Source organism: Ammodytes marinus, assembly GCF_949987685.1.
Source record: "Ammodytes marinus genome assembly, chromosome: 5".
Classification (NCBI taxonomy): Eukaryota; Metazoa; Chordata; class Actinopteri; order Uranoscopiformes; family Ammodytidae; genus Ammodytes; species Ammodytes marinus.
In genome coordinates, this window is record NC_137234.1 from 11847748 (window position 1) to 11860888 (window position 13141).

The window sequence follows — 13141 nt, forward strand, 5'->3', positions numbered from 1 at the left end:
GCTAATTGGAAAGCTGAGGGATATTATGGAGGGATAAATTAGTCTTTTCAAAATTAATTTTTCAAATGTTGAAATAATTCTTCCTTTTTGTATTTTATACAGTTAATATAAAAAAGGAAAATGAGAGCTTGGCACACGAATGACCTACACACACTCAATAAAAACACTTAGCTGTTAATCAAATGCAATTACAGGACAATTATCCAGCCACATCAAGCTGCTTTAAAATCATCACACAAGCACAAATCATGAAGCCATTTGCATTTTAATAAATAGCTAAATAGAAATACACACCTCAAAACTACAGAAACACAAATAACCCATGAGGTCTCGGATGATGCCACTGGTGAATTAAGAATTCCCTTTTTTTTAACAGAAACTAGGATCCCAGCTTTTATATTAAACACATTCTTCTCATGAAGCAATCATACCAGCATGTCTGAAAACATTTCCACACATTTTCTGCAAAAGTGTCAAACTCACGAAACCCAATGCTGCCTTCACAGATCAAATAGCAACACACATGATAAATATAGCAATGGTACTCTGTACTTCCCTGACAAATATGAACATATATCAAATGAAAACTTACAGGCTGCATCGTGTGCTTAAAGCAGCCCGATACAAAGATCTCAGGGACATAAATGTGCAACGTGTAACACGATGTGCCATTTCAAAATGAAATGAACCAAAATGCCTGCTGGTAAAAGTTGAAAGTCTTAATACTATAAATAATATTCGGCTGTTACAAAAATACATTTGCACTGGGCATTGAGATTAAGGCAACAAAGGTTGACATTTAAAATGTGACATTTGAGTATTCACATTTCAATGACAGTCTTGTATAGTTTTACAGATTCAAAGGATAAAAAAAAGAAGATCACCTTTAGACATGGTGTGCAATTCATACTGCAGAGATCAATGATAGACCTCATGTGTGGCTGCCCCCTTTTGTTTAAACCGTGTAAATGCACCCTCCTTGTATAATTTCTCACTTATAAACAGTTACACACAGACACACACACACACACAAACGCAGATAAACAAACAAATGCGCACACACACACACACACACACACACACACACACACACACACACACACACACACACACACACACACACACACACACACACACACACACACACACACACACACACACACACACACACACACACACACACACACACACACACACACACACACACACACACACACACACACACACAACAATACAATACTAAAACAACCAGTGCATTCCGTGTAAAATGAAAGTCAAATACTAGACATTTTACATTAAAACATCCTAAATGCTCATTCTGTCATTTGGCTTAAAAGCACTAAAACCGATGTTTCTCTAAAAGTTCAAATTCTTTGAGATGGAGTACGTAACAAACTAGTTTAAAGCTTAATAAACATTGACAGTTTATGTGATTGTTACCAACTATACAGTACATACCCTAAAAATGTGACTAAAAAGGTTTAGGTCAGCAATGGAGAAACATTCGATCCTACCCAATTACTCCTGAACCACCCTCTCATTCTCTCTCTGTTTAATCGGACTCAGCTGCTTTGGTGTCTTGGGGCTTCGAGGAGGCGCTTACACCTGAAGGACTGTTTTCAGGCCAGAATGGGGACTCGTGCTGCAAGGGCGTGCGGCGGGGGAAGAAGGTGTGCTGGAAGTCGTAGTTGAGCAGGCAGCTGATGGAGGCCATGTAGATGTCTGCGAAGCGCGACAGGCGGCGAGAGAAGTAGGTGGGGTTGTGGTACGTCCTGAAGAGACTCCCAAACTGACCGTTGAAGATGTCCTTCGTCTGTGGCCTGCCATTAAAAAAAACACACACATCGGTCCCTGCTTATTGCTTAATTATTATTAAAAAAAAATGATAGCCATTATTACTAGTATTTTTATTTAACAACCCTATTATTATTCATTTTATTATTTTTTTCTTCTCTCTGACCCTAACCCTCATACTGCTTAGATAAAATAATCTTGTACCACACCTTGTGTTCCTACCACCCCTATGTTTTCTTTCCCTTGTCGTTGTTTAATGTTGTCGTTATTTGTGTGCACATACTTGTTCTGTCTTGAACATTATCACCAACAAATAAATTAAAAATAAATAAAAAAAACACATCGAGACAAAGTTAGATCTAGTTCCACTCAAATGATGGAAAGTGTCCATGGAAAAGTAATTACTGTCTGTATCCCCATTACCTCATGGCGTCTCTCTCTCTGATCCACTCCTCGACGACAGCTTGAGACTCTGGATCCCTGTGGACCTGTTGTGGGAGCGAGTGGTGTGAAGAGAAAAAAGTTACGCACAAACATTCGAGGATGGAATTTTATGCATCTGATGAAAAATTGAGTGTTTTCCTGACCTGCATCCGTTCTATGAGGCCAGTCAGCGCCTGTAACCAGGCCATCATGTGCATGTACTTCCCAGTGTTCATGATCTTGATCTCCTTCCTCAGCTCAGGGATGATGGCGCCCGTCCTCCATCCATGTTTCAGCGTCAGGTCCTGCAAAAAGAAAGAAAGAAAAGACCGGTCTTTAAACCGAACTACTGTGTTACAGGATGGGTTTATCAATGATTTAGGAATGGTTTGTGTCTTAATTAGGTTTTTTACATCCTGAAATTAAAGGTGGAGTCAGTGATTCTGGAGAATGCTTGTCGTCCAAATCACCTTTTTTTTTACAAAATCAGTTAATATCTCCTCACGTTTCTGCTACCTGTCCGTACTGTGAGTGCGCTTAAAAAAAGCTGGTGTTAGTACACAGCATAGGCTCCATAAACTGGTATGTAAACAAAGGGGACCACCGTCGCTAGCAAGATGCCAGTTTACAGAGCCTGGGCTATGTAATAACACCATATTTATTTTCAGCAAGCACAGTATGGACAGCTAGTGGATTGTGAGGAGACATTCACCCATTCAGACAAAAAATTATTTTGACAACAAGTGTTCTCCAGAATTGCTGACTCCACCTTTAAGCAATAGTGCTAGAAAGCCTACACTGGAGTATGGATCACATCAGCCTGAACTCCAGTGCCTTGCTGCTCTTACACCAGTGTCACACTCACATTTGTGACAACTGCGACATAAACACCTTGTCTGTGTCAGCCATGTAGCAAGCAAAGCACATCATCAGCACAGCTTGCAATGTCACAGTAGATCTGCACAGTCACAGGAGGCCTGCTGGAGTACTGAAATGCATTTGACAATTTGACACCCCCAATACACAACCAATGTAGTTGTACAAATAAGATTACAGGGAAAAAGACTTGGAAGCCTTCACCACTCTGGTTGCATTTATTTGCCAAATCTCAAGTAAGACTGATCTTTTGGGGGGGATTCTTCGGTGCTTCTGCATTCTTAAAAAAATAAAAATGGACAAAGCAGAATAGAAAACTTCTCCTTTCCTCCTTCCTTTCCCTGTAACTCGTTAGCAACTCAGCCGTATATACTGTATACACTGCTCTGTGCTGCAATGACCCCCCCCCTGGTCACAGTCTGCCTCTGGAAGCTGCGTGCTGTTGGTTCCAAAACTAAAAAGTGCCATGTTCCATCTTTCTAAATAATTAACAAGATGATATGTTTGAGTCCGCTACCTGCCACCAGCAAGGCACCGTGGCCAAGGATGTAAACTCAAGTCTTTCAATATCACCAGTTACAGCTCATCAGACACATGCATATATAATCAAGTGCATGATAAATCGGTGAAAAAAAAGGGTGGAAAAACGACACCAGTTGGTTTGTCTAGCCAAGATAGGAGAGGGAGGCAGCTGTTGGGCGAGTTTCTAGGTTACAGTTACAGTTTCTAGGTTGCTGTTGTAGGTGTGATATGCCAGGAGACACACTGACACTCATGAAAATGCCTGGCAACCAGTCCCAATGCAGGGCTACAGTAATTGTGGTTTAATGCATGGAGAAATACATGTCACTATGTGCACATTACGATTTAGTTGCATATAAAGTTTAACTTCCAGAAACACTTATCTTTAAATGGAGCAGGTTTTGAACCTTTTGGAACATAATAGTGTGACCGTTAATACCACAGCACAGTGTTTTGTGTCGTTATAATGAGTCCTTTGTTGTAAAATATGGCTGGATGCTACTTACTGCCAAGTCACTGTATATGTGATCACCAAAGTAGAGCACTTTGGATCCTCTCCAGCCGGTGAGTCTCAGGAACTCGTAAAGGTTTCCCTACAGTCATCAGAGACACACAGACACACACGCGCACACACACACACATTAGAAAATCCACCTTGTGTTTTTATCAAATAGAAATGTTTAAAGTATTTAAACTGGCATGTAATTCCCATGCACAACACCTGTTTGTAGATCTGCCCTTTTTCCAACCTGTGAATCCGGTCCCAGAGCAACGCACCTTTGTCTGTAACTCGCCTGAAAGGTCTGTGGGAAAGTAAAAATACACAAGGACACAACTCTTACCCACATATCATATTGACAGCTCCCAAACAAACATACACCTCCGTGCATTCTGTGTACAGACAGTGTTCAAGGTTCTACTGCTAGCTGCCGGCAGTTTCAAAAGAGGCACAGCATGGACGCGGTATGAACCGCACACACTTACTTTCTCCTGTCGTTGAAGAAACCAGGTTTGTCGGCCTGAACAATCACAACATCAAACAGGTCCCTCCAGTCCTTTCCTACGATGAAGCCCATTCCTCGGTCCCTATAGCAAGGACAAAGATTCAAGACATTACAAAGTCAGCAGCATCTTAAAGACTACAATAGGGGTACTGAGGGCACAGCATAACTGCAATGCTGTGTGGTTAGTGTGCAATTTCACACACACACACACACACACACACACACACACACACACACACACACACACACACACACACACACACACACACACACACACACACACACACACACACACACACACACACACACACACACACACACACACACACACACACACACACACACACACACACACACACACACACACACACACACACACACACACACACACACACACACACACACACACACACACACACACACAAGCTCCCAAATGTTTATTAATGCATGGACTCAACCCTGCAGGGCCTTTTCCAACTGCGGCTCAATCAAGATAATTGTATTTGTATAGCCCGGTATCACAAATCACAATGCCTCAAGGGGCTTCACAAGCTGTGCAGCATTCACCTTGTCCCAGCATACACCAAAACAATACAATAGATGTCGTCCGTGCAGAATACATCCAAATTGCAAAATTACAATGAAGGAAATCAGGATGACCAGGATATAGATAAACTGTTAACATGTAGGAGGAATATGGATGTACAAAGATGTTGTGATCAGAATGTTGCATTAGTAAGAAACTGGGAACTGGCACATTTCAGTCTCCTATTTCCTTTGTTTGGTGCTGTGATGAATAAATGCAACACAAACTATTAACTCAAGACAATAGGTTTAATGTTCTCTGGGCTCTGGGAAGGCATTTGAGGCTGGGCACGCATCACTGGTCATTTTGTGCAATCACGGCCAACTTCAAAAGAGGCTGATTGTCAATGACCGAGTCTGAATTACAAATACTGCAAGGCGAGACCACTCTTTTATGTGTGGCTGCCCATAGAAGAATTGGGGCATCCCACAGAGGCCATCAAACTTAATAGAGGTACACAGAAACATTGGCGGTTTTAATTAATAAGGCCAACAACAACTTGAACTCTTGTTTGCTCACACTTACACAAAGTCAAACGGGCTATTGGTAATGAGGAACATCTTTTTGCCGTGCTGTGCCAGCTTCTTCAGAACGGCGTGGCTTTCCTCACCATAGCAAATATATTTGCCTGGAAAATGAGAAAAAACAGTGAGCGGACGGAGGAAAGGAGAAAGTGAGAGGCGACACTGATCAGTGCTACTGATTTCATTTGCACAAACAAATATGCTTTTTTATTTGTATACCACAGCCTCATTATCACCCAATACATTTTTTATGTCCTGCGAAACAACTCAGACATGGCCGAATAATTTATTTTATATATTAGCACAAACAAAGCAATATAAATCAAAGAACGTTACCAATGTCAGCCTCCACGGCTCGGTACATAAGGCCCTTGACATGAACATCTCTAATGGCTTCCTGTGAGGAGAATGAAAAAAAAAAAAAACAGCCCTCAGCAAGGAAGTCAGTACTTCAGTCACACAATGTTAGCATTCAGCTCCAGGAGCAACACTTTGCTCTGTATATAAATGGTTGACTCGGAGGCACAAAGAAAAGTGCATCCGTGAATACAAATTAAACACTGAGAAAGCAGCGCCCTGGAGGTTTAGTTACTTTGGTGACACAGCGAGAAAGTTTCCAGCGCATTTTCAAAAGTGTAACTTTTTTGGAATCGGCAGACGAGTAAATAGACTATCCTGTGTAAAGTTGCACATTTTGAGGGCACATTTTAAAAGGGAGGTTTTTCATCCTGCACAGGAGATTATTTGATGACACAACAGGTTTAAAATTGCTGAATAATAAATAAATCTTGAAAGGCAAGGGGGGGAAAAAAAGATTGAGGAGGGGGGGTTGTCCTTGAAAAGATACGAGAGGGGCACTCTTGGAACAGAGAGCGGCGTGTTGAGGGGCTTTTAACGACAGTGATCCGTCAAAAACGCTAAAGTGTCAAACTAAATAGACAGGAGCAGCGTGACAGCTGCCCTCAAAGGGAGAAGACAGCTCTGTCTCCTCGCCCCTCTCTCCCTCTGAAGTAGCAGAGCCGCTAGGGGAACAGACGCAGATGGCTGGAGGCGGGCTCACAACACTAAAATTAGACACCGGTTTTCAGAGCTAAAATTAAGACTGCAGTATCATTCACACAGCACACTGTTGTTAACGTGTAAATATACTCTCGCATTTATGTACTTGACACACCACTCGGAAATACAATAACTGGGAAAAGAAGAGTGTTACTCTGTCACCTTGTTAAGTTATTTAGCAAATATTGTATGCAAATTACGAAACACTGATCTAAGAAGTTCGAATTATAATAAATCATTCACCTTGACGTCTTTGTAGAGATGCACCGGCTCATAGTCGATATTGTGCTTCATGAAGAAGTCATTGACGCAGGACAGCAGTGTCATCTCAGGCAGGGAGAATATGTCCATGAACTGTTTCATGGTATGGCCATGGGAACTCTGCAGGAACAGGGATCGACATTAAAGTGTTATGTTCTGTTGCTTGTCTTTCTGACCTGGCCCTCTTGTTTAAAGACAGTGAAAGGGAAATGATAATCACCTTGCCATAGAAGTCGCTCATGTGCTCTAGAGGTACATGACAGCTTTCGTACATGGCAATGACTTCCTCATCGGTGACTGGATTCAGACCCCTGTAGAAAAAGCAAAAGATAACAAACAGTAAATTCATATGTGGTCATTTGTAGCATGTTCAACCTACTAAAAGTGATGATAAACCACAGAAAGGCTGTCAGATGTTTAAACTGTACATACAACTTTTTTTTTTTCAAAATATATTTTCCTTAGTGAAAACAGGAATGTTTGAACACACAGGTACCTGTATACAGTTCCCAACTGGATGTAGTGAAAAGCATCTATCTTCATCAGCAGTGCCTGTTTGCAAATCAATATATACAGTGCTGTGTGAAAGTTTGTGAACCCCTTGAACCTTTCGGAATTTTATTTATTTTTACCATTATTAATTAATTTTTATCAATACCAGTATTTTTTATATGAAATAACAGATGTTAGTTTATCAATTCAACATTTTTCTTTTCCAGAAATCAATTGTTAAAACAGATAAAACAAATTATTTGACAACTGTTGTATGTGCAAAAGTTTGTGAACCCTAAGCTGCATTGCTTAAATCGAGCTAGTAAACACAATCAGATGGGCCAAATTGAGTCATGAAATGGACCAATGTAGTGAGAGATCTTAAGGGAAGAAATTGGGCGGCACTAGATAAAACAGAGATAAAACCAGGTCAGTTTAGGCTCACCAAACTGAACCCATACAGGTCAGACATGCTAACAGGGAAACAAATCTCTGAGGATCTCAGGAATAGAGTTGTGATGCTGCACATTTGTCTGGGGACAGCTATAAATAATTTTAAAAAAAAGTTTGAGCTCCATTGGTCCTCCGTGAGGCAAATCATCTACAAATGGAGAGCTTTAAGAGTGACTGAACATCTGCCTAGAAGTAGACTTCCTTCAAAAATATCCACAAGCGCCACAAGACAAGTTATTTTTCAGTTAAAAGCCAACCCAAACATTACATCTTGTGATTTGCAGACCTCTCTTGCAGCATCTGGGACAGATGTGCATGGTTCCACAATAAGAAGAAAACTCAGTCAAAATGGCTTTCATGGGAGGGTTGCTGAAGAAGCCTCTGCTCTCAAAAAAGAACAAAACTGCTTGTCACAACTTTGCCAGAGAGCACCTGGAGATACCTGAAGTCTTATTCTGTGGACAGATTAGTCCAAAATTGAACTGTTTGGTCATAAGTTATCCGTCATGTTTCGGCAAAAACGCAACTCTGCCTACCACCAAGAGAACCTTCTCCCAAGTGAAGAATGGTGGTGTCAAATTGTCTGCAAATCTCCAGATGTAATGTTTGGGTTGGCTTTTACCTGAAAAATCACTTTTCTTGTGGCGCTTGAGGATATTTTTGCAGGAAGTCCACTTCTAGGCACTCTTAAAGCTCTCCATTTGTAGATGATTTGCTTCACGGTGGACCGATGGAGCTCAAATTTTTTATATGAATTTATAGCTGTCCCCAAACAAATGTGCAACATCAAAACTCTATTCCTGAGATCCTCTGAGATTTTTTTCCCTTTTAGCATGTCTGACCTGTACGGGTTCACTTTGGTGAGCCTAAACTGACCTGGTTTTATCTCTGTTTTATCTAGTGCCACCCAATTTCTTCCCTAAAGATCTCTCATTACATTGGTCTATTTCATGACTCAATTTGGCCCACCTGATTGTGTCAACCTGCTCGATTTAAGCAATGCAGCTCAGGGTTCACAAACTTTTGCACATACAACAGTTGGCAAATAATTTGTTTTATGTCTTTTAACAATTGATTTCTGGAAAAGAAACATTTTGAATTGATAAACATATTATATTATATTATATTATTTCATATAAAAAATACTGGTATTGAGAAAAATGAATTAATAATGGTAAAAATAAATAAAATTCCAAAAGGTTCAAGGGGCTCACAAACTTTCACACAGCACTGTATGTAAAGAAAAAAATTATTGTCACATTGAGCTTTTGGTACAACTGATGCAGAAAACATAAACCTTTCAGTTTTTTCATTTAGATAATCAAAGACCTGCTCACCTTCTGAACATCATAGTGAAGTCCTCTTACTGCAAAGTCAGGAATATACTCATACTTCCGTAGACCCTCTGGATACTAATATAAAGAGAAAAAAAAGCAATTTTCAGGGACAATAAAACTTGGCTCAACTGAACCTTAAAACAGTTGAGCCACATCAATGGGGAAATCCAAAATGCTAATCAATTATCCATCTTAGTATGTAGGAACAATGGTTGACAGTGCAACACAGTTGAAGCCAAGTTTAAACGTTAAATGCAGGCGTACTCTTATCACCAGAGTTGTCAAACACATTCAGTCATAAACAGACTAACGCCTTTGCTTGATTGCATAGTTCCAGTGTTTTCTCTGTGGGATCCTGTTCATAGTTTTACATGGACATACTCTGTATGTTCAGTGACTAACAGGACAGGGGAACACATGTACCAGGTTGTAAAGATTCACACACCCTGTGTTCATTGATGAGGATGTCCCGTGCTGTGTTGAAGATGAGGGTGTGGAGGTGGCGGGAGTAAAATGCCAGGGTGTAGTCATAGTCAAAGCCATAGATCTCGATGTCACGCAGGCTCATCTCATTGTTGGCAAATATGGTGTCGGGGTCAACAGAGTTGGTAGATAAGACTGGGAACAGATCTAAGAGGAGAGAAACACCTGAGGTTATTTTGCAGTTTCCTTTCACTTGGGAATATCACATGCTGCTAGAAAGAAAGTAATGGTAGTATGGACTAACATTTGATACCTAATGCTGCTTTGGGAAGTTGCTTTTGCTTAAATGTTCAGAGCAGCGTCAGAATAGGGTAGATACACACAGATATGAAAAACTTTAATTTTGGATTACACCACTTTTTTTTTAAAGATAATTTTTTGGCATTGTTATGCTTTATTGATAGTGTAGAGACAGAGTTTAAATGGGGCAGAGAGGGGAGTGACATGCAGAGAACGACAGAGGGCTGGAATCGAACCGGGGTCCGCTGCTGGCCTAGGCCCATTGGGGGGACACCCTACCAACTGAGCTAAGGGCGCCCCCGATTACACCACTTTTTAATATAATTATTCAATTGGAGCTGTGTGGGCTATTGACATTTTATTTCATACACATGAATTGTTACTACATACATTATATTGATAATAATAATAATAAGTCCCATAATAATAATAATAAGTTTCATAGATAGATAGATAGATAGATAGATAGATAGATAGATAGATAGATAGATAGATAGATAGATAGATAGATAGATAGATAGATAGATAGATTTGACAACTTTTTTCACTTCAATGCAAGCACTAGTTCCGTAGTAGACATAATAAAACGAACACTTAAGTTTGAAATAAAATCCACTTCAAACTAGCAAAAGTTTAATTCAGCCCTCCTCTGACAAATTGTAAACAAAGACTGGACAATAACATGACAGGCGTTTTTAATCCTGGCCTGTCCTTAATGACAACCCTTCATGTTGTGTTCATCCTATTTGTAAAATACTGCAAACATTTGGGCATTTATCAAGCATATTGTGTGAGGTTCACAAAATTGTTCTTTATGGCGTGGCTTTTGCATTGTATTGTGTTGCATATAGGGCTATATCTTTCAGGTAGCCTATTCATGTTTATTTTTCACTTATGTCCAAACAAAGTAATCAAAAGTATCATATAGCCTAGCGTCAATGTTTCCTTACCTCCATTGTGCGCAATGCGCATGACAAACGTATCATTCTAAATGTTGCTAATAGTAATATGGTGCTATGAAACTGGGTTGTGCACTATTATTTACTATGGTGGTGCAGGATAAATGAGTCATTACAGGGTTATAAGGCAACGCCAGTTGTGTGTGCTATTTAACACAGTGCTATGTTTTAGTTATCATACCTTGAGTCTGCCTTTTGGTCTCATTGTAAACAGAGCGCAGCCTCTCTGTCGTGTCTGAGGAGCTACTGCATACAGATGCGGCGTAGTTTGTGGCTCTAGGTTGGTTTGACAACAGTTGACCGACTCCGTGTGTCACTGCACCGAAATTCCGTTTCCATAGGCCAGATCTGAAAGGCGTGTGGCGCAAACCCTGTAACACTTTACAACAAACATTCGTCTTCTGCAGAAAGCCCTTGAGACACGACAGGGGCACGGATAAGGGCGCCATGGCTTTGCTCTCTGGGGGGCAGCCCGTGTGTAGGTCGCGGTGGGCTCCCAAACAATCGCATGAGGTTGACGGGCGCTGTAAATACCGAAAACGTTCCAGGATGGTCACTTCGTACGTCACTTCCGCGTTTGGCAAGGTCCCAGCCAAGCATCCAATCAGAGGCGGATGCGTGCGGAGTTCAGTCGACTCGAAAGGCTGCTGCATACACGCAATATTTTATGAACAACAAAATAACTGGTAACACTTTACAATAAGGTACACACAATTGTGTACCTTATTGTAAAGTTTTACCAAAAAGAAACTATGTGTTAGGTAGCACAAAAAAAACGTATGTAGTAGGTAACACACCAAAAAAAAAACCCATGTGTTAGGTAGCACAAAAAAAAACATATATGTTAGGTAGCACACAAAAAAAACCTATGTAGTAGGTAACACAAAAAAAACCTATTTGTTAGGTAACACACCAAAAAAAAACCTATGTGTTAGGTAGCACAAAAAAACGTATGTAGTAGGTAACACACCAAAACAAAACCTAAGTGTTAAGTAGCACAAAAAAATACGTATGTAGTAGGTAACACACCAAAAAAAAACCCGTGTGTTAGGTAGCACAAAAAAAAACCTGTTAGGTAGCACACAAAAAAAACCTATGTAGTAGGTAACACAAAAAAAACCTATTTGTTAGGTAACACACCAAAAAAAACCCCTATGTGTTAGGTAGCACAAAAAAAACGTATGTAACACACCAAAACAAAACCTAAGTGTTAAGTAGCACAAAAAAATACGTATGTAGTAGGTAACACACCAAAAAAAAAACCTGTGTTAGGTAGCACAAAAAAAACCTATGTGTTAGGTAGCACACAAAAAAAAACTATGTAGTAGGTAACACAAAAAAAACCTATTTGTTAGGTAACACACCAAAAAAAAAACCTATGTGTTAGGTAGCACAAAAAAAACGTATGTAGTAGGTAACACACCAAAAAAAAACCTAAGTGTTAAGTAGCACAAACAAATACGTATGAAGTAGGTAACACACCAAAAAAAAACCCATGTGTTAGGTAGCACAAAAAAAAACCTATGTGTTAGGTAGCACACAAAAAAACCTATGTAGTAGGTAACACAAAAAAAACTATTTGTTAGGTAGCACAACAAAAAAAAACCCCTATGTGTTAGGTAGCACACAAAAAAACGTATGTAGTAGGTAACACACCAAAAAAAAACCTATGTGTTAGGTAGCACAAAAAAAACGTATGTAGTAGGTAACACCAAAAAAAAACCTGTTAGGTAGCACAAAAAAAAAACTTATGTGTTAGGTAGCACACAAAAAAACCCTATGTAGTAGGTAAAACAAACAAAAAAACCTATGTGTTAGGTAGCACAAAAAAATTAAACTTATGTAGTAGATAACACACCAAAAAAAAACCTATGTGTTAGGTAGCACAACAACAAAAAAAACCCTATGTAGTAGGTAACACAAAAAAACCTATGTAGTAGGTAACACATATATATGTAGTAGGTAATGTTGTGTACCTTATTGTAAAGTGTTACCAAATAACTATAATATATTTTTTTTCAAGGACACATTAATGAGAGGAATTGTTCCAATTGACTCTTTTTCTCATAAGTTTGACACAACAAGCCCACAGTTTGACTTAGTATCATTATTCTGACATGGATATTCT

At 39.7% G+C, this 13141-nt stretch overlaps 1 protein-coding gene across 1 annotated transcript; it reads right to left on the reverse strand.

Moving 5' to 3' along the window:
* Window positions 1-249: 249 nt before the first annotated feature.
* Window positions 250-11556, reverse strand: nt5dc3 (5'-nucleotidase domain containing 3). Its single transcript, XM_080028376.1, has 14 exons — window positions 11195-11556; window positions 9777-9961; window positions 9332-9406; window positions 7546-7601; window positions 7270-7360; window positions 7032-7169; window positions 6066-6126; window positions 5731-5833; window positions 4600-4701; window positions 4337-4418; window positions 4122-4208; window positions 2382-2522; window positions 2218-2282; window positions 250-1820 (listed from the first exon to the last, which is right to left on the reverse strand). Exons 1-14 carry the CDS (start codon window positions 11460-11462, stop codon window positions 1553-1555), a joined length of 1722 nt encoding a protein of 573 aa, XP_079884502.1. The 5' UTR covers window positions 11463-11556; the 3' UTR covers window positions 250-1552.
* Window positions 11557-13141: the final 1585 nt, after the last annotated feature.

Coding starts and splice junctions, on each gene's coding strand:
- nt5dc3 (XM_080028376.1), bottom strand. CDS start 11,462: ATGGCGCCCTTATCCGTGCCCCTGTCGTGTCTCAAGGGCTTTCTGCAG. Junction 6,127..7,031: donor ATCTCTACAAAGACGTCAAG/GTGAATGATTTA, acceptor TTCTCCTCACAG/GAAGCCATTAGAGATGTTCA. Junction 5,834..6,065: donor AGCCGTGGAGGCTGACATTG/GTAACGTTCTTT, acceptor CTCATTTTCCAG/GCAAATATATTTGCTATGGT.